The sequence below is a fragment of the Salmo salar genome, chromosome 09 (genome assembly GCF_965601325.2).
Source record: "Salmo salar chromosome 09, fSalSal1, whole genome shotgun sequence".
Classification (NCBI taxonomy): domain Eukaryota; kingdom Metazoa; phylum Chordata; class Actinopteri; order Salmoniformes; family Salmonidae; genus Salmo; species Salmo salar.
Window position 1 is genome coordinate 145,759,617 of NC_138299.1, and position 26,079 is coordinate 145,785,695.

Genomic DNA, 26,079 nt, shown 5'->3' on the forward strand with positions numbered 1-26,079 from the left:
TCAGTTAGTATCACCATAGACTCACCGGTCAGTTAGTATGAGTATAGACTCTCTGGTCGGTTAGCATCAGTATAGACAGTCAGTTAGTATCAGTATAGACTCACCGGTCAGTTAGTATCACTATAGACTCACCGGTCATTTAGTATCAATATAGACTCACTGGTCAGTTAGTATCAGTATAGACTCTCTGGTCGGTTAGCATCAGTATAGACAGTCAGTTAGTATCAGTATAGACTGACCGGTCAGTTAGGATCACTATAGACTCACCGGTCATTTAGTATCAGTATAGACTCACTGGTCAGTTAGTATCAGTATAGACTCACTGGTCAGTTAGTATCACTATAGACTCACCGGTCATTTAGTATCAGTATAGACTCTCTGGTCGGTTAGCATCAGTATAGACAGTCAGTTAGTATCAGTATAGACAGTCAGTTAGTATCAGTATAGACTCACCGGTCAGTTAGTATCAGTATAGACTCACTGATCGGTTAGCATCAGTATAGAGTCACTGATTGGTTAGCATCAGTATAGAGTCACTGATTGGTTAGCATCAGTATAGACAGTCAGTTAGTATCACCATAGACTCACCGGTCAGTTAGTATCAGTATAGACTCACTGGTCAGTTAGTATCAGTATAGACTCACTGGTCAGTTATTATCAGTATAGACTCACTGGTCGGTTAGCATCAGTATAGACAGTCAGTTAGTATCAGTATAGACTCACCGGTCAGTTAGCATCAGTATAGACTCACCGGTCAGTTAGTATCAGTATAGACTCTCTGGTCGGTTAGCATCAGTATAGACAGTCAGTCAGTATCAGTATAGACTCACCGGTCAGTTAGTATGAGTATAGACTCACTGGTCGGTTAGTATCAGTATAGACTCACTGGTCAGTTAGTATCAGTATAGACTCACTGGTCAGTTAGCATCAGTTTTGACAGTCAGTTAGTATGAGTATAGACTCACTGGTCGGTTAGCATCAGTATAGACAGTCAGTTAGTATCAGTATAGACTCACTGGTCAGTTAGCATCAGTATAGACTCACTGGTCAGTTAGCATCAGTATAGACTCACTGGTCAGTTAGTATGAGTATAGACTCACTGGTCGGTTAGCATCAGTATAGACTCTCTGGTCGGTTAGCATCAGTATAGACAGTCAGTTAGTATGAGTATAGACTCTCTGGTCGGTTAGCATCAGTATAGACTCTCTGGTCGGTTAGCATCAGTATAGACAGTCAGTTAGTATCACTATAGACTCACCGGTCAGTTAGTATCAGTATAGACTCACCGGTCAGTTAGTATCAGTATAGACTCTCTGGTCGGTTAGCATCAGTATAGACAGTCAGTTAGGATGAGTATAGACTCACTGGTCGGTTAGCATCACTATAGACTCACCGGTCAGTTAGTATCAGTATAGACTCACCGGTCAGTTAGTATCAGTATAGACTCACTGGTCGGTTAGCATCAGTATAGACAGTCAGTTAGTATCAGTATAGACAGTCAGTTAGTATCAGTATAGACTCACCGGTCAGTTAGTATCAGTATAGACTCACTGATCGGTTAGCATCAGTATAGAGTCACTGATTGTTTAGCATCAGTATAGAGTCACTGATTGGTTAGCATCAGTATAGACAGTCAGTTAGTATCACCATAGACTCACCGGTCAGTTAGTATCAGTATAGACTCACTGGTCAGTTAGTATCAGTATAGACTCACTGGTCGGTTAGCATCAGTATAGACTCACTGGTCGGTTAGCATCAGTATAGACAGTCAGTTAGTATCAGTATAGACTCACCGGTCAGTTAGTATCACTATAGACTCACTGGTCATTTAGTATCAGTATAGACTCACCGGTCAGTTAGTATCAGTATAGACTCACTGGTCTATACCAGTGAGTCTATACTGGGTGCCAGTGAGTCTATACTGGGGTGCGTGAGTCTATACTGGGTGCATGAGATGTCAATATTCATATGTGAGTGTGTGTGTATGTGTGTGTGTGTGTGTGTGTGTGTGTGTGTGTGTGTGTGTGTGTGTAAGAGTGTCAGTGAAGTACACTGCCGTTCAAAAGGTGCGTGAGATGTCAATATTCATATGTGAGTGTGTGTGTATGAGTGTGTGTGTGTGTGTGTGTGTGTGTGTGTGTGTGTGTGTGTGTGTGTGTGTGTGTGTGTGTGTGTGTGTAAGAGTGTCAGTGAAGTACACTGCCGTTCAAAAGTTTGTGGTCACTTAGAAATGGCCTTGATTTTGAAAGAAAAGCACATTTTTTGTCCATTAAAATAAAATGATAAACATGGATTAGCTAACACAACGTGCCATTGGAACACAGGAGTGATGGTTGCTGATAATGGGCCTCTGTACGCCTATGTAGATATTCCATGAAAAATCTGCCGTTTTCCAACTACAATAGTCATTTACAACATTAACAATGTCTACACTGTTTTTCTGATCAATTTGATGTTATGTTAATGGGTAATTTTTGACATTTCCTTTCAAAAACAGTGTTAGGGTTAGTGACCCCAAACCTTTGAACGGTAGTGTATGTTTGATGTATTTATGCAAAGCTCATCTGTAAAAGAGACCCTAGTGTCAGTATGACGTCCCTGTTAAAATAAAAATACTTAAAGAAAACACACATCCTCAATCAGCAGCAAGGGACAGCAGCAACCCTTGCTGCTGTGCTCTTTAACAAACACACAAACGACTACACACACCCACGCCGACACACAGACACTCAGGGGTGTGGCAGTATAGACAGTCAGTTAGTATCAGTATAGACTCACCGGTCAGTTAGTATCAGTATAGACTCTCTGGTCGGTTAGCATCAGTATAGACAGTCAGTTAGTATCAGTATAGACTCACCGGTCAGTTAGTATCACTATAGACTCACCGGTCAGTTAGTATCAGTATAGACTCTCTGGTCGGTTAGCATCAGTATAGACAGTCAGTTAGTATCAGTATAGACAGTCAGTTAGTATCAGTATAGACTCACCGGTCAGTTAGTATGAGTATAGACTCACTGGTCGGTTAGTATCAGTATAGACTCACTGGTCAGTTAGTATCAGTATAGACTCACTGGTCAGTTAGCATCAGTATAGACAGTCAGTTAGTATGAGTATAGACTCACTGGTCGGTTAGCATCAGTATAGACAGTCAGTTAGCATCAGTATAGACTTCCTGTTCAGTTATCATCAGTATACAGTACGTACATCAGGGGGCCATGTCTAAGTAACAACTAGCTAGCCTTAAGAAATGTACATAAAGAAACGTACATAAAGAAACGTACAGCAGGGCCAGTAATTAGGGGAAGAGCAGGTAGTTCTGACTGTATGCATTGGCTGAGAGTTGAAAAAGGTGAGCCTATTACACTGGTGAGAGCTTCCTTCCAGCCTTACACCTCAGTGTTTTACACCGCCTGTACTGTGGTAAAGAGTCAGCTGCTACAGTAAACCTTAAACACACAGGATGGACCGTGAATGACCTTCCTCCTTCTCTTCCTCCCCTCCAACTCTCCCACCAGAGAAATAAAACAGGGCCGTTTCCAAATGGTGAGGGATAGAGAAAGAGGGAGGGAGAGAAAGAGGGAGAAAGGTATCTAGAATAAACATAATGTGTGGCCTTGGCAGGCAAAGCCATCCATCCTGGAGAAGAGTAGCATCCTAATGCTCAACCCACACATTTAATTAAGCCCCAGTGTTAGTGATACCGTGCTAAAACAACACCAGATATACTGTAATTCAGGGGAGAATATCATTTTAAGATAGCTAGGTGGCACTATCACATCTCAGTCATAGTCAGTATCAGCAAGGTGTTAGTTCACAAACTGCAATTCCTCTCAGCCTACTAGACTTGGACTGCCTGCATTTCAAATTAACATTACAAAACCACACACTACTGCCACGACCAACACCACACACTACTGCCACGACCAACACCACACACTACTGCCACGACCAACACCACACACTACTGCCACGACCAACACCACACACTACTGCCACGACCACCACCACACACTACTGCCACGAGCAATATAACACACTACTGCCACAACCAATATAACACACTACTGCCACGAGCAATATAACACACTACTGCCACAACCAATATAACACACTACTGCCACGAGCAATATAACACACTACTGTCACAACCAATATAATACACTACTGCCACGAGCAATATAACACACTACTGCCACAACCAATATAACACACTACTGCCATGACGAACACCACACACTACAGCCACGACGAACACCACACACTACTGCCACGAACAACACCACACACTACTGCCACGACCAACCCCACACACTACTGCCACGAACAACACCACACACTACAGCCACGACCAACACCACACACTACTGCCACGACCAATATAACACACTACTGCCACGAGCAATATAACACACTACTGCCACGAGCAATATAACACACTACTGCCACAACCAATATAACACACTACTGCCACAACCAATATAACACACTACTGCCATGACGAACACCACACACTACAGCCACGACGAACACCACACACTACAGCCACGAACAACACCACACACTACTGCCACGACCAATTTCACACACACTACTGCCACGACCAATATCACACACTACTGCCACAACCAATACCACACACTACTGCCACGACCAACCCCACACACTACTGCCACGAACAACACCACACACTACTGCCAAGACCAACACCACACACTACTGCCACAACCAATATCACACTACTGCCGCAACCAATATCACACACTACTGCCACAACCAATACCACACACTACTGCCACGACCAACCCCACACACTACTGCCACGAACAACACCACACACTACTGCCACAGACCAACACCACACACTACTGCCGCAACCAATATCACACTACTGCCGCAACCAATATCACACACTACTGCCACAACCAATACCACACACTACTGCCACGACGAACACCACACACTACTGCCACGACCAATACCACACACTACTGCCAAGATCAATATCACACACTACTGCCACAACCAATATCACACACTACTGCCACGACCAATACCACACACTACTGCCACGACCAAAACCACACACTACAGCCACGACCAATACCACACACTACTGCCACGACCAAAACCACACACTACAGCCACGCCCAATACCACACACTACAGCCACGACCAATACCACAAACTACTGCCAAGACCAATACCACACACTACTGCCACGACCAATATAACACACTACTGCCACGAGCAATATAACACACTACTGTCACAACCAATATAATACACTACTGCCACGAGCAATATAACACACTACTGCCACAACCAATATAACACACTACTGCCATGACGAACACCACACACTACAGCCACGACGAACACCACACACTACTGCCACGAACAACACCACACACTACTGCCACGACCAACACCACACACTACTGCCACGAACCAACACCACACACTACAGCCACGACCAACACCACACACTACTGCCACGACCAATACCACAATACTGCCACAACCAATATCACACACTACTGCCACAACCAATACCACACACTACTGCCACGACCAATACCACACACTACAGCCACGACGAACACCACACACTACTGCCACGAACAACACCACACACTACAGCCACGACCAACACCACACACTACTGCCACGACCAATATAACACACTACTGCCACGAGCAATATAACACACTACTGCCACAACCAATATAACACACTACTGCCACGAGCAATATAACACACTACTGCCACAACCAATATAACACACTACTGCCACGAGCAATATAACACACTACTGCCACAACCAATATAACACACTACTGCCATGACGAACACCACACACTACAGCCACGACGAACACCACACACTACAGCCACGAACAACACCACACACTACTGCCACGACCAATACCACACACTACTGCCACGACCAATATCACACACTACTGCCACAACCAATACCACACACTACTGCCACGACCAACACCACACACTACTGCCACGACGAACACCACACACTACTGCCACGACCAATACCACACACTACTGCCACGACCAATACCACACATACTGCCACGACCAATACCACACACTACTGCCACGACCAATACCACACACTACTGCCACGACCAACACCACACACTACTGCCACGAACCAACACCACACACTACTGCCACGACCAACACCACACACTACAGCCACGACCAATACCACACACTACTGCCACGACCAATACCACACACTACTGCCACGACCAATACCACACACTACTGCCACGACGAACACCACACACTACTGCCACGACCAATACCACACACTACTGCCACGACCAATACCACACACTACTGCCACGACCAATACCACACACTACTGCCACGACCAATACCACACACTACTGCCACGACCAAAACCACACACTACAGCCACGACCAATACCACACACTACTGCCACGACCAATACCACACACTACAGCCACGACCAATACCACACACTACAGCCACGACCAATACCACACACTACTGCCACGACCAATACCACACACTACTGCCACGACCAATACCACACACTACTGCCACGACCAATACCACACACTACTGCCACGACCAATACCACACACTACTGCCACGACCAACACCACACACTACTGCCACGACCAACACCACACACTACTGCCACGACCAACACCACACACTACTGCCACGACAAAACCACACACTACGGCCACACACTACTGCCACGACCAACACCACACACTACTGCCACGACCAACACCACACACTACAGCCACGACCAACACCACACACTACTGCCACGACCAATACCACAAACTACTGCCACAACCAACACTCACACACTACTGCCACAACCAATACCACACACTACTGCCACGACCAATACCACACACTACTGCCACGACCAACACCACACACTACTGCCACGACCAACACCACACACTACTGCCACGACCAATACCACACACTACTGCCACGACCAATACCACACACTACTGCCACGACCAACACCACACACTACTGCCACGACCAATATCACACACACTACTGCCACGACCAACACCACACACTACTGCCACGACCAATACCACACACTACAGCCACGACCAATACCACACACTACTGCCACGACCAACACCACACACTACTGCCACGACCAATACCACACACTACTGCCACGACCAATACCACACACTACAGCCACGACCAATACCACACACTACTGCCACGACCAACACCACACACTACTAGCCACGACCAACACCACACACTACTGCCACGACCAACACCACACACTACTGCCACGACCAATACCACACACTACTGCCACGACCAATACCACACACTACTGCCACGACCAATACCACACACTACTGCCACGATCAATATCACACACTACTGCCACGACCAATACCACACACTACTGCCACAACCAATACCACACACTACTGCCACGACCAATACCACACACTACTGCCACGATCAATATCACACACTACTGCCACGATCAATATCACACACTACTGCCACGACCAATACCACACACTACTGCCACGACCAAAACCACACACTACAGCCACGACCAATACCACACACTACTGCCACAACCAATACCACACACTACTGCCACGACCAATACCACACACTACTGCCACGACCAACACCACACACTACTGCCACGACCAACACCACACACTACTGCCACGACCAATCACCACACACTACTGCCACGAACCAAAACCACACACTACAGCCACGACACAATCACCACACACCACTGCCACGACCAACACCACACACTACTGCCAAGACCAACACCACACACTACAGCCACGACCAACACCACACACTACTGCCACGACCAATACCACAAACTACTGCCACAACTAACACCACGACCAATATCACACACTACTGCCACGACCAATACCACACACTACTGCCACGACAAACACCACACACTACTGCCACGACCAACACCACACACTACTGCCACGACCAACACCACACACTACTGCCACGACCAACACCACACACTACTGCCACGACCAACACCACACACTACTGCCACGACCAACACCACACACTACTGACACGACGAACACCACACACTACTGCCATGACCAACACCACACACTACTGACACGACCAACACCACACACTACTGCCACAACCAATACCACACACTACAGCCACAACCAATACCACAAACTACTGCCACGACCAACCCCACACACTACTGCCACGACCAATACCACACACCACTGCCACGACCAATACCACACAATACTGCCAAAACCAATACCACACACTACTGCCACAATTAACACCACGACCAATATAACACACTACTGCCACGACAAACACCACACACTACTGCCACGACCAACACCACACACTACTGCCACGACCAATATCACACACTACTGCCACAACCAACACCACACACTACTGCCACGACCAACACCACACACTACTGCCACGACCAATACCACACACTACAGCCACGACCAATACCACACACTACAGCCACGACCAATACCACACACTACTGCCACGATCAATATCACACACTACTGCCACGATCAATATCACACACTACTGCCACAACCAATACCACACACTACTGCCACGACCAATACCACACACTACTGCCACGATCAATATCACACACTACTGCCACGATCAATATCACACACTACTGCCACAACCAATACCACACACTACTGCCACGACCAAAACCACACACTACAGCCACGACCAATACCACACACTACTGCCACGATCAATATCACACACTACTGCCACAACCAATACCACACACTACTGCCACGACCAATACCACACACTACTGCCACGACCAAAACCACACACTACAGCCACGACCAATACCACACACTACTGCCACGACCAACACCACACACTACAGCCACGACCAACACCACACACTACTCCCACGACCAATACCACACACTACTGCCACGATCAATATCACACACTACTGCCACAACCAACATCACACACTACTGCCACGACGAACACCACACACTACTGCCACGACCAACACCACACACTACTGCCACGACCAACACCACACACTACAGCCACGACCAACACCACACACTACTGCCACAACCAACACCACTGCCACGAATAATACCACACACCACTGCCACGACCAACACCACACACTACTGCTACGACCAGCACCACACACTACTGCTACGACCAACACCACTGCCACGACCAATACCACACACCACTGCCACGACCAATACCACCAATACCACATACTTTCCTATATTCCTGTATCCATACTTTCCTATATTCCTGTATCTATACTTTCCTATATTCCTGTATCTATACTTTCCTATATTCCTGTAGTCCATACTTTCCTATATTCCTGTAGTCTATACTTTCCTATATTCCTGTAGTCTATACTTTCCTATATTCCTGTATCTATACTTTCCTATATTCCTGTATCTATACTTTCCTATATTCCTGTAGTCTATACTTTCCTATATTCCTGTAGTCCATACTTTCCTATATTCCTGTATCTATACTTTCCTATATTCCTGTAGTCTATACTTTCCTATATTCCTGTAGTCTATACTTTCCTATATTCCTGTTGTCTATACTTTCCTATATTCCTGTTGTCTATACTTTCCTATATTCCTGTATCTATACTTTCCTATATTCCTGTAGTCCATACTTTCCTATATTCCTGTAGTCCATACTTTCCTATATTCCTGTAGTCCATACTTTCCTATATTCCTGTAGTGCATACTTTCCTATATTCCTGTAGTCTATACTTTCCTATATTCCTGTAGTCCATACTTTCCTATATTCCTGTAGTCCATACTTTCCTATATTCCTGTAGTCCATACTTTCCTATATTCCTGTAGTCCATACTTTCCTATATTCCTGTAGTCTATACTTTCCTATATTCCTGTAGTCCATACTTTCCTATATTCCTGTAGTCTATACTTTCCTATATTCCTGTAGTCTATACTTTCCTATATTCCTGTAGTCCATACTTTCCTATATTCCTTCCTGTAGTCCATACTTTCCTATATTCCTGTAGTCTATACTTTCCTATATTCCTGTAACTTTCCTATATTCCTGTAGTCTATACTTTCCTATATTCCTGTAGTCCATACTTTCCTATATTCCTGTAGTCTATACTTTCCTATATTCCTGTAGTCCATACTTTCCTATATTCCTGTAGTCTATACTTTCCTATATTCCTGTTGTCTATACTTTCCTATATTCCTGTATCTATACTTTCCTATATTCCTGTAGTCCATACTTTCCTATATTCCTGTAGTCCATACTTTCCTATATTCCTGTAGTCCATACTTTCCTATATTCCTGTAGTCCATACTTTCCTATATTCCTGTAGTCCATACTTTCCTATATTCCTGTAGTCCATACTTTCCTATATTCCTGTAGTCCATACTTTCCTATATTCCTGTAGTCCATACTTTCCTATATTCCTGTATCTATACTTTCCTATATTCCTGTAGTCCATACTTTCCTATATTCCTGTAGTCCATACTTTCCTATATTCCTGTAGTCTATACTTTCCTATATTCCTGTAGTCTATACTTTCCTATATTCCTGTAGTCTATACTTTCCTATATTCCTGTAGTCTATACTTTCCTATATTCCTGTAGTCCATACTTTCCTATATTCCTGTAGTCTATACTTTCCTATATTCCTGTTGTCTATACTTTCCTATATTCCTGTATCTATACTTTCCTATATTCCTGTAGTCCATACTTTCCTATATTCCTGTAGTCCATACTTTCCTATATTCCTGTAGTCCATACTTTCCTATATTCCTGTAGTCCATACTTTCCTATATTCCTGTAGTCCATACTTTCCTATATTCCTGTAGTCCATACTTTCCTATATTCCTGTAGTCCATACTTTCCTATATTCCTGTAGTCCATACTTTCCTATATTCCTGTAGTCCATACTTTCCTATATTCCTGTAGTCCATACTTTCCTATATTCCTGTAGTCCATACTTTCCTATATTCCTGTAGTCCATACTTTCCTATATTCCTGTAGTCTATACTTTCCTATATTCCTGTAGTCCATACTTTCCTATATTCCTGTAGTCTATACTTTCCTATATTCCTGTAGTCCATACTTTCCTATATTCCTGTAGTCCATACTTTCCTATATTCCTGTAGTCTATACTTTCCTATATCACTGCTGATGTTATCGCGTCCCCCTGTCTCCATGACTTTATCTCATTCACTCTTCTGTCGTCTCCTGTCGTTCCTCTCTTCTATCTCTCTCTCCAGCTGTTTTTGTTCCCCTCCTTCTCCATCCTCTGTTTCGCTATGCATCACACCTCTCTTCCTGTGGGACTCCCGGCCGCTTGTCAAACAGTTGTCACGCCTCTGCTGCCATGGTGACCCCAGTCCAGGCAGTGTCAAAGTCACGGCAAACCATCTGTCATCGCCTGTCTGGATCACACACCATAATCAATCAGGTTTCAGAAAACAAATTGAAAGCCATGCTTCAATACACTGGCTTGTTTCCCCAATGTTCAAATAAAGAAAAGAAATATGGAGGGAGTGAGTCAGGGAAGGCAGGAGGAAGAGGAACCGTGAGAGAAGTAGCATACGAAAGAACAGACCAAAACAGAAAGATAAGAGTCAGAGACTAAAATAGAAAAAGAGAGAGATGAGAGGGAGGAAAAGTGGTGGAGAAAGAGGGATGACAATCAATGAAACATGAAGCGCTGGTGTCCCACTGGGCCTTCCCCTGGCTCCTTGGCTGTACTAGAGGATAATGACCTGCAGGCTGATGAATAAGTTATGACAGCCTCTCTCCAACACACAGACAACCTACAGATCACATGACAGGGAAGGAGAGGACGCGAACACAGACCATACTTTGATTACGTAAATATCATGTTCTCTCAAGTCATTGACAACTACATCAAGAGTCAAGAGACATGCTCAATGACAAAGTAAGGGACCCGTACGAGCCTAGCATATGCATGTGCATGAGTGGCTTGCACACACACACACACCACACGCGTGTACACACACTATGGTAACAATTACAGTGGGATTTAATGTTTTATTGCCTTTTGTTTTTGCTAAAGGAGAAGATTGGAGGGCAGGAGCGGAGAATGGTTTTAAGTAGTGGCATTAAAGTTACTTCAGCCTACAATCCCCTTCAGAGACACATCTGCCTTTGAGGGAGAGAGAGATGGAGAGGAGTTATGGCAGCAGGGTCCCAGAGTTCACACATTCTCAATGCAGTTAAGACACACACTCACAGTCACAGAATTCCAACCTCTTCTGGCATCTGTAAAGACTTGAGGGTAGAAAGCAGGGTACAGAGTGAGAGAGAAAGGTATGCACTGCACAGCATATTTCACATATATGTTATAATATGAGTTTACATATTGAACCTGTGTAGCTGTACTGTACTATATGGCCACAGTTCAATAAGTAATACAGGGGGAAGGAGCCTAAAAGGGGCGTTGGGACGGAGCCGGGGGGATTTTCTGGCAAATGCACAGCCCAAAACGCTATCTCTGCAGCACTGGGTTGCACAGTAATCCGGGTGTGTGTGTGTGTGTGTGTGTGTGCTGGAGGGAGGGAGGGAGAGCAAGATGGATATTGAGTCCATATTTGAGCAGATAATACATGTTTGTCCAGATAAGAACTAATCCTAGTGAAAAACACTTCATCACAGTCTGACATGGGTTTCAGGAACCCAGAATAATCAACATAATCTGGGACTAGGATTTTTCCACCAAATATGGATGTTACTTTTGCAGCTCAATAATATCCTCCAGTCTAGCCTACATTTTAATGATATTCTTTTCACATAACAGCTAAAGAACTCTTCTTCCCATCCACCGACAGTAAGAGTCTTCCGTATCTAATCGACAGGGCCGGTTTCCTTGTACTCACTGGCATCGAGGTCACTGTATCTGGACTATGCATAGGGGAGATGGTGTACAATGACCTAATGGTGGCGGAGGCCCTTTCTACCGGCAGCGCCTGCCATTCCACAGCAGACACGTCATAGGAAGAACACTTAAAAGTATATCAGGGTATCATAGTGGACAGGTCTAGTCTACATAGAGAATGTCTCTAGAGGACCTGTCTTTGTTTCCATGTCACTGGGTCCCTTGGAGAACAAAACACAAGTGGCCAGATATAATACACACACACACCACGTGATCATACACAAACACACCTGGATATACACACCAAGCGCTCGTACACAAATTACAACCACAAATAATGGCAGAGGTAGAGACAGTACACAAACTTACAGAATTGGAGGCTGAGGCTCACGATGGCCAGCGCTGCCCCCACCACCACCAGGAAGATGAAGAGGTTTCTAGCCAGCATCCTGACATGTGATTGGTCCGTCTCCCTGTCAGTCAGCCACCCACACCTTGCCCCATTCCTGCTGTCTAAATAGACACAACAGAGACAAGCAACATCATGAAACAAACATGCCTATAACACGCCTCTAAACCAATAGAAGAAATAGAAAAAACGTTGCTGCACACAATGGTAAACAAGTTTGTACCATTTTCCACTATACATCCTGCCTTCTATGAATAGACATATGAGAGAGCATGGATCTAGGAACCATCAGGGAGGGAAAGGAAGAAAGAAAATGTAAAAAACCTACCATTTAGGTCAGTTATACACAACGCAACCCTGCTATTAGACAGACTAAAAATAAGAGCATGGCTAGATGAGGTAAAATGGTGCCTCAATCAGAATCCTCAATCACCTCTCAGAAATTGCCTACATGACTGAGATGTTCTCTCCAGTCATGTTCATTATAAGGTTTATATTTGGACATAGGGAGTTCAAAACGTGGTAAACTAAACTGCCTCCAAAATCTTTTTGCTTTTCAATGTATAAATGTTTTATATGTAACCAGCCTGTATGTACAGTATGTTAAAGTGGTGAAACTCTTCTGTACAACTCCTGTAGTGCTTAATGCTGCATTGTAGTAGGCTACTCGAGAGGAGATACTGTTTCATGATGATTGCACTAATTAAAACAATGTTGACGCATTGTGACCGTTTGTCTGTTCGCCTCGGCTACATTTCTATGCTGACCAGCTGCAAGGGAAGGAATTATTTGGTAGCTAGCGAACTGGCTAACTGTAGCTAGATAATCTTGTTATAGCTAACACATGCACTATAGTAGCGTCTAGATTTCTGCATCAATACTACCGGTATAACAGTTAAAGTTACAGCTTGTAAAGCTAAATATGCGGTAATAAACGTGTTTTTCTTTTTCTCGCGGAATCTACCTTAAAAACGTCGTTATTACAAAACGCGAAGCCTTTGTTTACAATTGTACCTATTCAAGACAAAATCGTGGGAACACGCTAAGTAGCTAAACTGACTAACTAACATATTGCTTGCTGGTCGTTTATCTCGGATCATCTTACCCGGTAGTCTCAATCAGAAGTTGTACTCTTGTAGACTCCGTAGCGATGTGCTGTCGTGCTGTCTGTCCTGCGTCCTGCCGGCTGACTCCACCGTGCTGTCCTAGCCTCCTGCTCCAGGTTTCAGATGCAACTGAAATGTAATGGCTCGCTGCGCCGTCTCCCGGAAAACCTTCGCAATGTATTCGATTGCATCCCTCTTCTTTTGTCTCGCATCTCCACAATTGTGGCGTGAGACGTGGAGGACCGCCAGGTTAACCTGTCATCAACATTATTCTATGGCAATCAACCGATATGATGTTGTGATTTTTAAAAAAGTTACACGATTGCATCAAAATAGGAATCATTTTGCAGAGAAACAGCTTGCGCGTTCATTTTCCCGCCACATGTATCTACTTATACTAGTCCTAAAAATCAGTCAATGATTTTGATGATGTAGAAGAGGTGATTCCCCTGGCTGATGAAGAAAGGAGGGAAGTGAAGACAGGTGAGGGAGGAGAAGAAAAGCAGCAAGAACCTCAAGGGTAGAAGAGAATGCTGGGAAGTTGTTAGAAATGAACACACACAAACTCACACACACAAATTCACACACATACTAACAGAGAGAGAGAAAGACAACAACCCATATTTATGTTGATTTATTTTCAATTTTGTACTTTAACTGTTGGCACATCGTTATAACACAGTACATAGGCATAATATGACATTTGAAATGTCTCTATTCCTCTGAAAATTGGTGAGTGTGTAATGTTTATTTTACTTTTGTTTATTATCTATTTCACTTTAGCATTGTAAACATATAAATGCCTTTGGATTGAGAGAGAGGCTTGTTCACCTAGCCATCAGACTATCTACACTGACTCTATGCACACTCACAAGACTATATACACACACTATACACACACACACTACACTGACACTCTCACACAAAATACACACACATTCACATACACTACATATGCACACACACACGCGCACTCGCGCATACCAGCATCAACACAAACACACGCACACACATATACTTTTACATTCATCATATGATGCTGTTGCTCTGTTCTTTATTTTACTCGTATTATCTACCCTGATGCCTAGTCACTTAACCCTGCTTTCATGTACATATCTACCTCAAATATCTCATACCCAAGCACATTGATCTGGTATTGGTATTCCCTGTATATAGCTCCACATTGATCTGGTATTGGTATTCCCTGTATATAGCTCCACATTGATCTGGTATTGGTATTCCCTGTATATAGCTCCACATTGATCTGGTATTGGTATTCCCTGTATATAGCTCCACATTGATCTGGTATTGGTATTCCCTGTATATATCTCCACATTGATCTGGTATTGGTATTCCCTGTATATAGCTCCACATTGATCTGGTATTGGTATTCCCTGTATATAGCTCCACATTGATCTGGTATTGGTATTCCCTGTATATAGCTCCACATTGATCTGGTATTGGTATTCCCTGTATATAGCTCCACATTGATCTGGTATTGGTATTCCCTGTGTATAGCTCCATTCTTGTGTAATTTATTCCACACATATTCACATACATTACATCGTAATTTTTTACCCTGCATCATTGGGAAGGGCTCGTAAGCAAGCGTTTCATGGTTAAGTACCCGTTGTATTTGGGGCATGTGACAAATACGATTCGATTTTGAATATCCTCCTGACAATACTGACACCGTGTGGACAAAGTTGACAACAACATGTTATTGAGATAAAAGCTCATTTTAGCCTGGGCAGTAACATTGAAGACTTTCACCATTTCCACAACTGGTAGGGACTTACTAATAGTTAAGGAAGGACCACATAATTCCATCCAGCTCATCAGGAGGGACCAGCCAATGAATTAAACTCACGAGCAAACATTCCATAACTGCAGGTGGCAGTAAATCACCAACCTTGGCTTCCTACCTGTTCCAACAACACACTCCAGGTGGCAGTATGCACCCTTTCAGTTTGTTTACCAACTCATAGAAGTAGTAGACTAAGAAAATTGACTACTTCAAAATGGAGATGACCTCAATGGCGCTGCCTATGCGCTCACAGTCTCCATAATGGGACAGCTACAAAGAAGAGTCCTCTACCCTTCTCTATGTGTGTGACACCTGCTAAAACTGTCAATGCAATGTTTCTCCCAATAGTAGTGGACAGTGACTGGACCTTGCCTTGGTGAATGCAGGGACATTTTACTATCCTGCAACCTTGACCCTACAGATGATTAATCCCATACCAGTAGACATAACATATCACTGTCAGACAGAATTATGTAGAAGCATTTTCTTTTTTTTTGAGGCAATTTTGTTTTATCTTTATAACAGGCTGGTGTGAGGAGCTATAGGAGGTTGGGCTCATTGTAATGGCTGGAATAGAAGAAATGGAATGGTATCAAACACATCAAACATATGGAAACCACATATTTGACTCCATCCTCCCCTCAGAAACCTCCACTGCTGCAGCCCCCTATACGTCTTTTGGTGTGTTTTCACAGACTATCTGTTTGCGGATATTTTGTATTTATTTATCCAGGTTAGTCTCGTTGAGATAACATTTATTTTCAAGAGACCTGGTCCAACCAAGGCAGCAGCAGGTTGGATATAGAATTCTACTGTTGTCTAATACATTCTACTATAGTTATAGTAACAGTAGAGCTGAAAATTAGAATTAAACAGTTGGTTAGAAGCACATCATTGTCAAATCAACTTTTCAAAAAAAGATAAGGGGTGGATAGATGATGTAGGCTAACTTTTAAGTCGCATCAATGTACTAAAGTAGTATGTTGTCTGTGACTAGTCTCGTATGAACCATCCTGGCTAGTCCATTACATTCTGTTCATGAGATCAGGATGGTCCGTTTGAGGCTAGTCCATGACGGCACTGATATGACAAAAAAGGACAGGTGAAATAAATGTTAGTTCATTTGTTCTGTTCTTTCTCGTCAGGGTAGGTGAAGGATGGGAGACAATGAAACAAAGGGATTTAAGATAAGATTCCTTCTGAAGTCATTTGAATGAGAACTGCTTTGACAGAGCGCACCCTTGTGGACACATATTGAACTTTGACAGCACTGATTAACTTGTGCTTGCCAGGACAACTTTCCAAAATGCATTCCAATGGCTAGTTCCCAGAGTTTTCAATCATTTGCTATTCTCATACAATGTGGATCAAACAGGGGAGATTACAATGATCTTCTGAGTTCTGGTTTTCAAAGTATCTGTGTCCGTCACAACGGAAGAAGGCCCACTCTGGAGTAAGGAATTTCCTATGAGGATGGAGCATAGAAATAGAATAATTAGAATACAGTTCAAATAATGAGGGAGGCAGGGAGAGAGAGAGAATGTGCCTAATCTTGAAAATGTGATCTAGCAAAGTGGGGTTAAGGGTATAATTTGAGGACACTGATAAAGATCAACAGTGCCAGACTTCTGTCCTTCTGTATCACTATCTGTACCATGCATACCACCATTCTGTATCACTATCTGTACCATGCATACCACCATTCTGTATCACTATCTGTACCATGCATACCACCATTCTGTATCACTATCTGTACCATGCATACCACCATTCTGTATCACTATCTGTACCATGCATACCACCATTCTGTATCACTATCTGTACCATGCATACCACCATTCTGTATCACTATCTGTACCATGCATACCACCATTCTGTATCACTATCTGTACCATGCATACCACCATTCTGTATCACTATCTGTACCATGCATACCACCATTCTGTATCACTATCTGTACCATGCATACCACCAAATTCCAACTGTCTACTCATGTCATGTGTTTGAATTGTTACTATGGCAACAGACGACACTCTCTCTCTCTCTCACGTACAGTAGTTCTTAACGGCACCTTTATCCATCACAGTAACATTTACTTCATACTTAAAAACCCTATCTCTTGTACTGAGGTCACGGAGTGTCTACTGGTCATACCATTTCACAATGATGTAGCTTCACATGGAAGCTTCTTGAAAATGACAACAACAATGTCTGATAACACCAGGCCTGTTTCACTGAACCACTTCTGATAACACTAGACCTGTTTCACTGAACCACTTCTGATAACACTAGGCCTGTTTCCCTGAACCACTTCCGATAACACTAGACCTGTTTCACTGAACCACTTCTGATAACATTAGACCTGTTTCACTAAACCACTTCTGATAACACTAGGCCTGTTTCACTGAACCACTTCTGATAACACTAGACCTGTTTCACTGAACCACTTCATGCATATCATGTTGATCATTTCATTGCTGGTTATAGTATGCATATTGTTTAGATATTTCTTGCTGTTTTTTTATTGTGTGATTTTGAGTGAACAGCCCATCCATTTAACCTGTTGGATCCTAACTAAGGAGCATCCCTGCAGTCCCGTGGCTCTCAGATGGCCCCTAGTGGGCCCCTTCCTGTGTCCTGGGGCCAGGGTACAGAGTGCAGTAAGCAGGTCTCTGATTATTGATGATTAAATCAGGCATTGGTTCAGTGGAGGCTCCCAGGCTGTCCTGGGCTGCCTGGCTGGCTGGTCTGTCTGTCTCACATTCCTGGGTCTATTCCTGCAGTAATATCTGAAGGTATGGCAGTAATATGAGCCAGGCTGCCTGCTAAACGTGCCTCCACTTAGAGAGGCCTCTTCCACAGGACCATACGGCAATGAGAGTCATGGGATGGGGAGGGTGTGTGTGATTGGAAGTAGTGTGGTGTGTGTGTGTGTGTGTGTGTGTGTGTTTCTTATATTGGCCTAGTCAGTATCTAAGAATGTTTTAAATTGAGAATATGTCTGCATCATGACACAGATGTTTAGTTTTATGACTGGTGTCACATTGTTTGTATTAAGCACCGCAAAAAAATGTTGACCTTAACTACATATCTCTTACCATTAGAATGCATTGACTTGATGTCTTACCAAGGTCATTTTGCTTACTTTAACTTAACCTAAAAAAGTATTGAAACAAGTCAGAATATCTGAAAACAAGACAAATTATCTTCATGCATTTTCTGGGTGAGCGAGATCAATTCAAAACAAATAATTTTAACTTTATTATCTCAATACAATTTTTTTAAATATTTTTTGTGGAGTTTGCCTGCATGTTGCATCACTGTTCCAAAGACCAGTCGCTGGTCATCTCCAATCCATAAAATGACATAATGCAGTATCTCATCTAACTACAGCTTGTTCAAGTTTCTTAAAAATGCGAGAAAGCCAAAGTTTAGCCAGAAGTTGTTTATTCAAGCCATAGTTTACTTTGTGATGGGCAATTCCACGATAAAGTTACACTAAGACTGCGATTCTTCGCTTTTAAATGTATGCCAAACAAAAAACATTAATTTCAATTTTAACAAACCATACAATTGTATACATAATGTCTATTTTGAAAAATGTACACAGTAAAAAAAAAACTTACTGGGAAAAAGTGCAGATGCAATGTTTGGAAACAGAATTACGGTAAAAGCTCCCACAGTTTTATTTTGTGAACAAACTTTATCTGCGCAGTTCTTCCGGTAAATGTGTTTCAGTAATATTTTCTGTGGGAACTAGGCCTTGTGCATAAAGTTGTATGGTTTATTAAACTTAGATGTTTCACTTTAAAATGTACACCAAACAAAAAACATTGATTTCAGAGTCTCAGTGTAATTCCTTTACCATGGAATTGCCATGAACCATTTTCATTTATTTTTTTACATTTAGAGGCCTCCACAAGTTGTTCAAACTACAGTGTGAACTTTGAACCCTCATGTCACTGTGGTTCAGTCTGTATTTGGGTGCCCAGACACACATGAGCGGTAGGGAGTGCTGGGAAATGAACCCTCGCTTCCAGGTCAACCAATACCATACGTGTCAAGGGGAAAAACAGAGCACCTGGCGAAGGGTTAAAGTTTAACATTGCCACTGGCGCACCCACCCACCCATCCACACCAACCCACCCACCCACACACACAATTAAATACACAGAGATGTATAAATAGCAGCTGCTCGGTATAAAGGTCAGTTAATTTTATCAACAGAGAGGTTCAGGAGCTAACTAGCTAGACACATTAGTTGATCATGATTCTCTGCAGATACACCTCTGGTTCAAGAAAAACACATTTTCAAAAGAGTAGCTAAGTGATCAGGAAAGTTTCCCAAATCAGCATGTACTTGAAGGTACAGGCTAGTACGCAAGCTGAGGTGGTAATATAGGAAATTGGGTGAAAGGTTAAGGTGCAAAGTTTGGGAAATGTTAAGGAGTTCAATATATAATTGACAGTGTAAAGATGATTCGGATAAGAAGTAGGCCTAGTGGAAATGTTCAACATAACTGCAGGTCTAAACATACCCACGTATTTACAGTGCCTTCGGAAAGTATTCAGACCCCTTGACTTTTTTTGCTAATTTATAAAAAATAAACAGAAATATTACATTTACATAAGTATTCAGACCCTTGACTCAGTACTTTGTTGAAGCAACTTTGGCAGCAATTACAGCATCGAGTCTTCTTGGGTATGATGCTACAAGCTTGGCTCACCTGTATTTGGGGAGTTTCTCCCATTCTTCTCTGCAGATCCTCTCAAGCTCTGTCAGGTTGGATGGGGAGCATTGCTGCACAGCTATTTCCAGGTCTATTTTCAGAGATGTTCGATCGGGTTCAAGTCCGGGCTCTGGCTGGCCCACTCAAGGACATTCAGTGACCTGTCCCGAAGCCACTCCTGGGTTGTCTTGGCTGTGTTTTTAGGGTCATTGTCCTGTTGGAAGGTGAACCGTCGCCCCATTCTGAGATAATGAGCACTCTGGAGCAGGTTTTCATCAAGGATCTCTCTGTACTTTGCTCCGTTCATCTTTGCCTCGATCCTGACTAGTCTCCCAGTCCCTGCCGCTGAAAAGCATCCCCACAGCATGATGCTGCCATCACCATGATTCACCGTAGGGATGGTGCCAGGTTTCCTCCAGACGTGACGCTTGGCGTTCAGGCCAAAGAGTTCAAGCTTGGTTTCATCAGACCAGAGAATCTTGTTTCTCATGGTCTGAGAGTCTTTAGGTGCCTTTTGGCTAACTACAAGCAGGCTGTCATGTGCCTTTTACTGAGGAGTGGCTTCCATCTGGCCACTCTACCATAAAGACCTGATTGGTGGAGTGCTGCAGAGATGGTTGTCCTTTTGGAAGATTCTCCCATCTCCACAGAGGAACTCTAGAGAGTCACCTCTCTGACCAAGGCCCTTCTCCCCCGATTGCTCAGTTTGGTCAGGTGGCCAGCTCTAGGAAGAGTCTTGGTGGTTCCAAACATCTTCCATTTAAGAATGATGAAGGCTACTGTGTTCTTGGGGACCTTCAATGCTGCAGACATTTTTTGGTACCCTTCCCCAGATCTCTGTCTCGACACAATCCTGTCTCGGAGCTCTACAGACAATTCCTTTGACCTCATGGCTTGGTTTCTGCTCTGATATGCACTGTCAACTGTGGGACCTTATATAGACTGGTTTGCCTTTCCAAATCATGTCCAATGAATTGAATTTACCACAGGTGGACTCCAAACAAGTTGTAGAAACATCTCAAGGATGATCAGTTGAAACAGGATGCACCTGAGCTCAATTTCGAGTCTCATAGCAAAGTGTCTAAATACTTGTGTAAGTAAGGTATTTCTGTTTTTTATTTTTAATAAATGTGTACACTCCCCCCAAAAATGTTGCTTTGTCGTTATGGGGTATTGTGTGTAGATTGCGGAGGAAAAAATATTATTTAATCCATTTTAGAATAAGGGGTCTGAAAACTTCCCGAAGGCACTGAACATGAACAAAGTCACACTCATAAGATATGAGGATCCCGCCACTGGCTGTAAGGGTATCCCTCCATGCCGTGACAGTCTCCTTATATGGTGGATGTGACACAAACACACCTCAGCTACTTTATACACATGGGTCTTCCCAGGTATTCCCCAAATCAATTATCTTTGTAAGAAAGTACCCTAACATGGCAGAGCACCCTAATATGGTCGACACACAACTCACCTCTCCCAAATATAGCAAGGAAAAGGAACCAACATGTTCCCTTCTCTTCTGTCAGCTGGAGAAATGTCATCCATAGTGAACTGAAACTAACTTCTGGAAAACTTATGTTGTTATCCAGTTTTAGAGCATTTTACAAGTCAATTGTTTATCATTCAGTTGTTTTATTTCAGTTGAAGACACTATATTATATGTCTGATGGTGATTTGTGTTATTGTTCACTAGACTCAAAATGACATTACCATCCCAAGTCCCAGGCTACTGTCAGTCCAGATTGACAAACAATAATCATCTATATTGACACTCATATAATCCTCTGATGGCAATGTTTATACCTTGTTATTCTGTTATTATTACCTATATGAAATATAAACACCAGCAGGTGACAGAAGAAAAAGGTAGCGAGAGAGAGACAGAGGACAGAGACAGAGGACAGAGACAGAGGACAGAGAAGGAGACAGAGACAGACAGACAGAGGACAGAGACAGAGGACAGAGAAGGAGACAGAGACAGACAGACAGAGGACAGAGAAGGAGACAGAGACAGACAGACAGAGGACAGAGAAGGAGACAGAGACAGACAGACAGAGGACAGAGAAGGAGACAGAGACAGACAGACAGAGGACAGAGAAGGAGACAGAGACAGATAGACAGAGACAGAGGACAGAGAAGGAGACAGAGACAGACAGACAGAGGACAGAGAAGGAGACAGAGACAGATAGACAGAGACAGAGGACAGAGAAGGAGACAGAGACAGACAGACAGAGGACAGAGAAGGAGACAGAGACAGACAGACAGAGGACAGAGAAGGAGACAGAGACAGACAGACAGAGGACAGAGAAGGAGACAGAGACAGACAGACAGAGGACAGAGAAGGAGACAGAGACAGACAGACAGAGGACAGAGAAGGAGACAGAGACAGACAGACAGAGGACAGAGAAGGAGACAGAGACAGATAGACAGAGACAGAGGACAGAGAAGGAGACAGAGACAGACAGACAGAGGACAGAGAAGGAGACAGAGACAGATAGACAGAGACAGAGGACAGAGAAGGAGACAGAGACAGACAGACAGAGGACAGAGAAGGAGACAGAGACAGATAGACAGAGGACAGAGAAGGAGACAGAGACAGACAGACAGAGACAGAGAAGGAGACAGAGACAGACAGACAGAGACAGAGGACAGAGACAGAGGACAGAGACAGAGGACAGAGAACAGAGACAAATGACAGAGACAGGAGACAGAGGACAGAGAGACAGTGAGGCATAGGGATGGGGAAGAGGGAGGACAATCCTATTTAAACAGATATTAATGAGTAACATATGTTCTAGAATAGACCATTGACCCTGGTTCAGAGAAGAGCTCTGGTTTCTCTTGATATGTCTGTTCTGATCATTTTGACTTCTGAAACAAACCGCTGGTCCCTGCCAAGTTGTGTCTGACACTAGATCAATACAAACACATTACTTTATGTCACAAAGGCTATTAGACTGACTGTTGGTGACAATACTGTAGATTTCTATTTTACGTCCAGATACATCTATTTTATCATTGAGTGAGGAGCATATAATTACTCCATCTAGTATTGTAACGGTATTTAACACTGAATGGCCTCCTTTTAACAAGCTCTCCCTCAACGTCAGTAAGACCAAGGAGCTGATCGTGGACTACAGGAAGCAGGGGGCGTTCACGCCCCCATCCACATCAACGAGGCTGTTGTGGAGCAGGTCGAGAGCTTTGAGTTACTTGGAGTCCACATCACTAAGGACTTAACATGATCCACACACACCCACACAGTCGTGAAGAGGGCACGACTCAGGAGGCTGAAAAGATTTGGCATGGGCCGCTCAGATCCTCAAAAAGTTATACAGCTGCACCATTGAGAGCATCTTAACTGGCTGCATAACCACTTGGTATGGCAACTACACCGCCCTCGACAACAAAACGCTATGGAGGGTGGTGTGGACAGTCCAGTACATCACCGTGATCCAGGACCTCTACATCAGGCGGTGTCAGAGGAAGGCACAAAAATGGCAAAAGACTTCAGCCACCCAAACAGATTCTACCCACACACTCACTACACTGACACTCTCACACAAACCCACACACACATATGCTACATCCGCACACACACACTACATAACACACACATATTGACGCCACACACAAAAACACACACACACACACACACACACAGAGACACATACTTTCACACTCATCATATACGCTGCTGCTGCTCTGTTCCTTTTTACTCGTATTATTATCCATACTCTGTCTATATGTACATACTGTATCTACCTAAAATACCTCGTACCCCTGCACATTGACATGGTACTGGTACTCCCTCTATAGAGCTTCATTCTTGTGTATTTTTATTCCTTGTGTTATTACTATACCTTTTCTTATTTTTGAAAACAGCATCGTTGGGAAAGGGCTCGTAAGCAAGCATTTCACGGTTATGTCTACACCTGTTGTATTCGGCGAATGTGACAAATACAATTTGATTTGTTTTGCATATGCTATTCTAAAATAACTAGAAAACCAAATTATGCCATTCACTTGCTGACACAACACAAATTCATGTGTTCCCAGCCAAAACCCCCACAAGGTCGTATTTGGCCTCAAAGTCTGAAAGTGTTCATCTAAACACTACTCATATATCAGAACACACGGTGAGGGTTCAGGTGACACCAACACCGGCTTCGTAGCATCTACAGACTCATCGTTGTAGTTACTTAAAGTAGGCCTGAGTATGGGCAAAATTTCAACATTTCATTTCTCAATTCTTATTTTGGATTCAGATTTCAAACAAACCAAAAGCCAACTACTTATATACAAGAGGGCAGAGATCAGCTAAGAAATAAGTTAAGGTTCATCAGTGTAGTTGATGTTTGATAACCTGCCTTGATTCTACAAGTGGTGCAGCCTAATGAACCCATATTGTACATTGGCTCAAAGTAATAGTCACTGACACGTGAACCTGTTTATTACATGGGGCCGTTTTAAAAAGTCATTTTATTTGAGACTCTTAGATTCCTTTTTAGTCCAAGAGCCCTAGGAGAACTACTACACTGTACCCACATCCAAACACTGGCTACTGTGTGTTCCCTAAATACTGGGGAAGATCACGAGATATCGCAGTGACTCTTGGCAGAAAGATTACAAAGCTTTAATTTTATTCTGATGAGGGAACAAGTTCTCAAGCTCTCCCTCTGGCTCTATGCCAGTTTTTGTAACTGTATTACAAGTCCAGAGGATGTGTGCTGCTCACACACACAGAATAAGAAAGTCAGGATACACCTCCCTATCTTGCTAAGCCTACAGTGAAAGGATTATTACATAAAAAGTGGTAATGGACATCCACATGGTCAAAATCACTGCAGAGTAATTCCATAAGGACTCAGTGCTATTAGTGTCATAAGCGTCGTTGTAGGTAGTGGACCAAAACGCAGCGGGTATATGAATGATCTTGTTTTATTGAAGGAAAAAACAAAACACTTACACAAAACAAACGACGAAAACAGTCCCGTAAGGTGCTCAGACTATACAAGGGAAACAACCACCCACAAACACAAGAGAAAA

At 43.4% G+C, this 26,079-nt stretch overlaps 1 protein-coding gene across 2 annotated transcripts in view; it reads right to left on the minus strand.

The window, feature by feature from the left end:
• Nucleotides 1-14,790, minus strand: part of LOC106613131 (2-phosphoxylose phosphatase 1) — a 51,841-nt gene extending 37,051 nt beyond the window's left edge. The window contains exons 1-2 of one of the 2 annotated variants that reach the window (XM_014215089.3): nucleotides 14,490-14,790; nucleotides 13,345-13,488 (exon numbers count right to left, since the gene is read on the minus strand). In XM_014215089.3, coding sequence (XP_014070564.1) covers nucleotides 13,345-13,423 — 79 coding nt within the window. In that variant the 5' untranslated portion in view covers nucleotides 13,424-13,488; nucleotides 14,490-14,790. Of the gene's footprint in view, nucleotides 1-11,394; nucleotides 11,510-13,344; nucleotides 13,489-14,489 lie in introns of those variants that run through there. The other variant, XM_014215090.3, reaches the window with a different exon arrangement.
• Nucleotides 14,791-26,079: the final 11,289 nt, after the last annotated feature.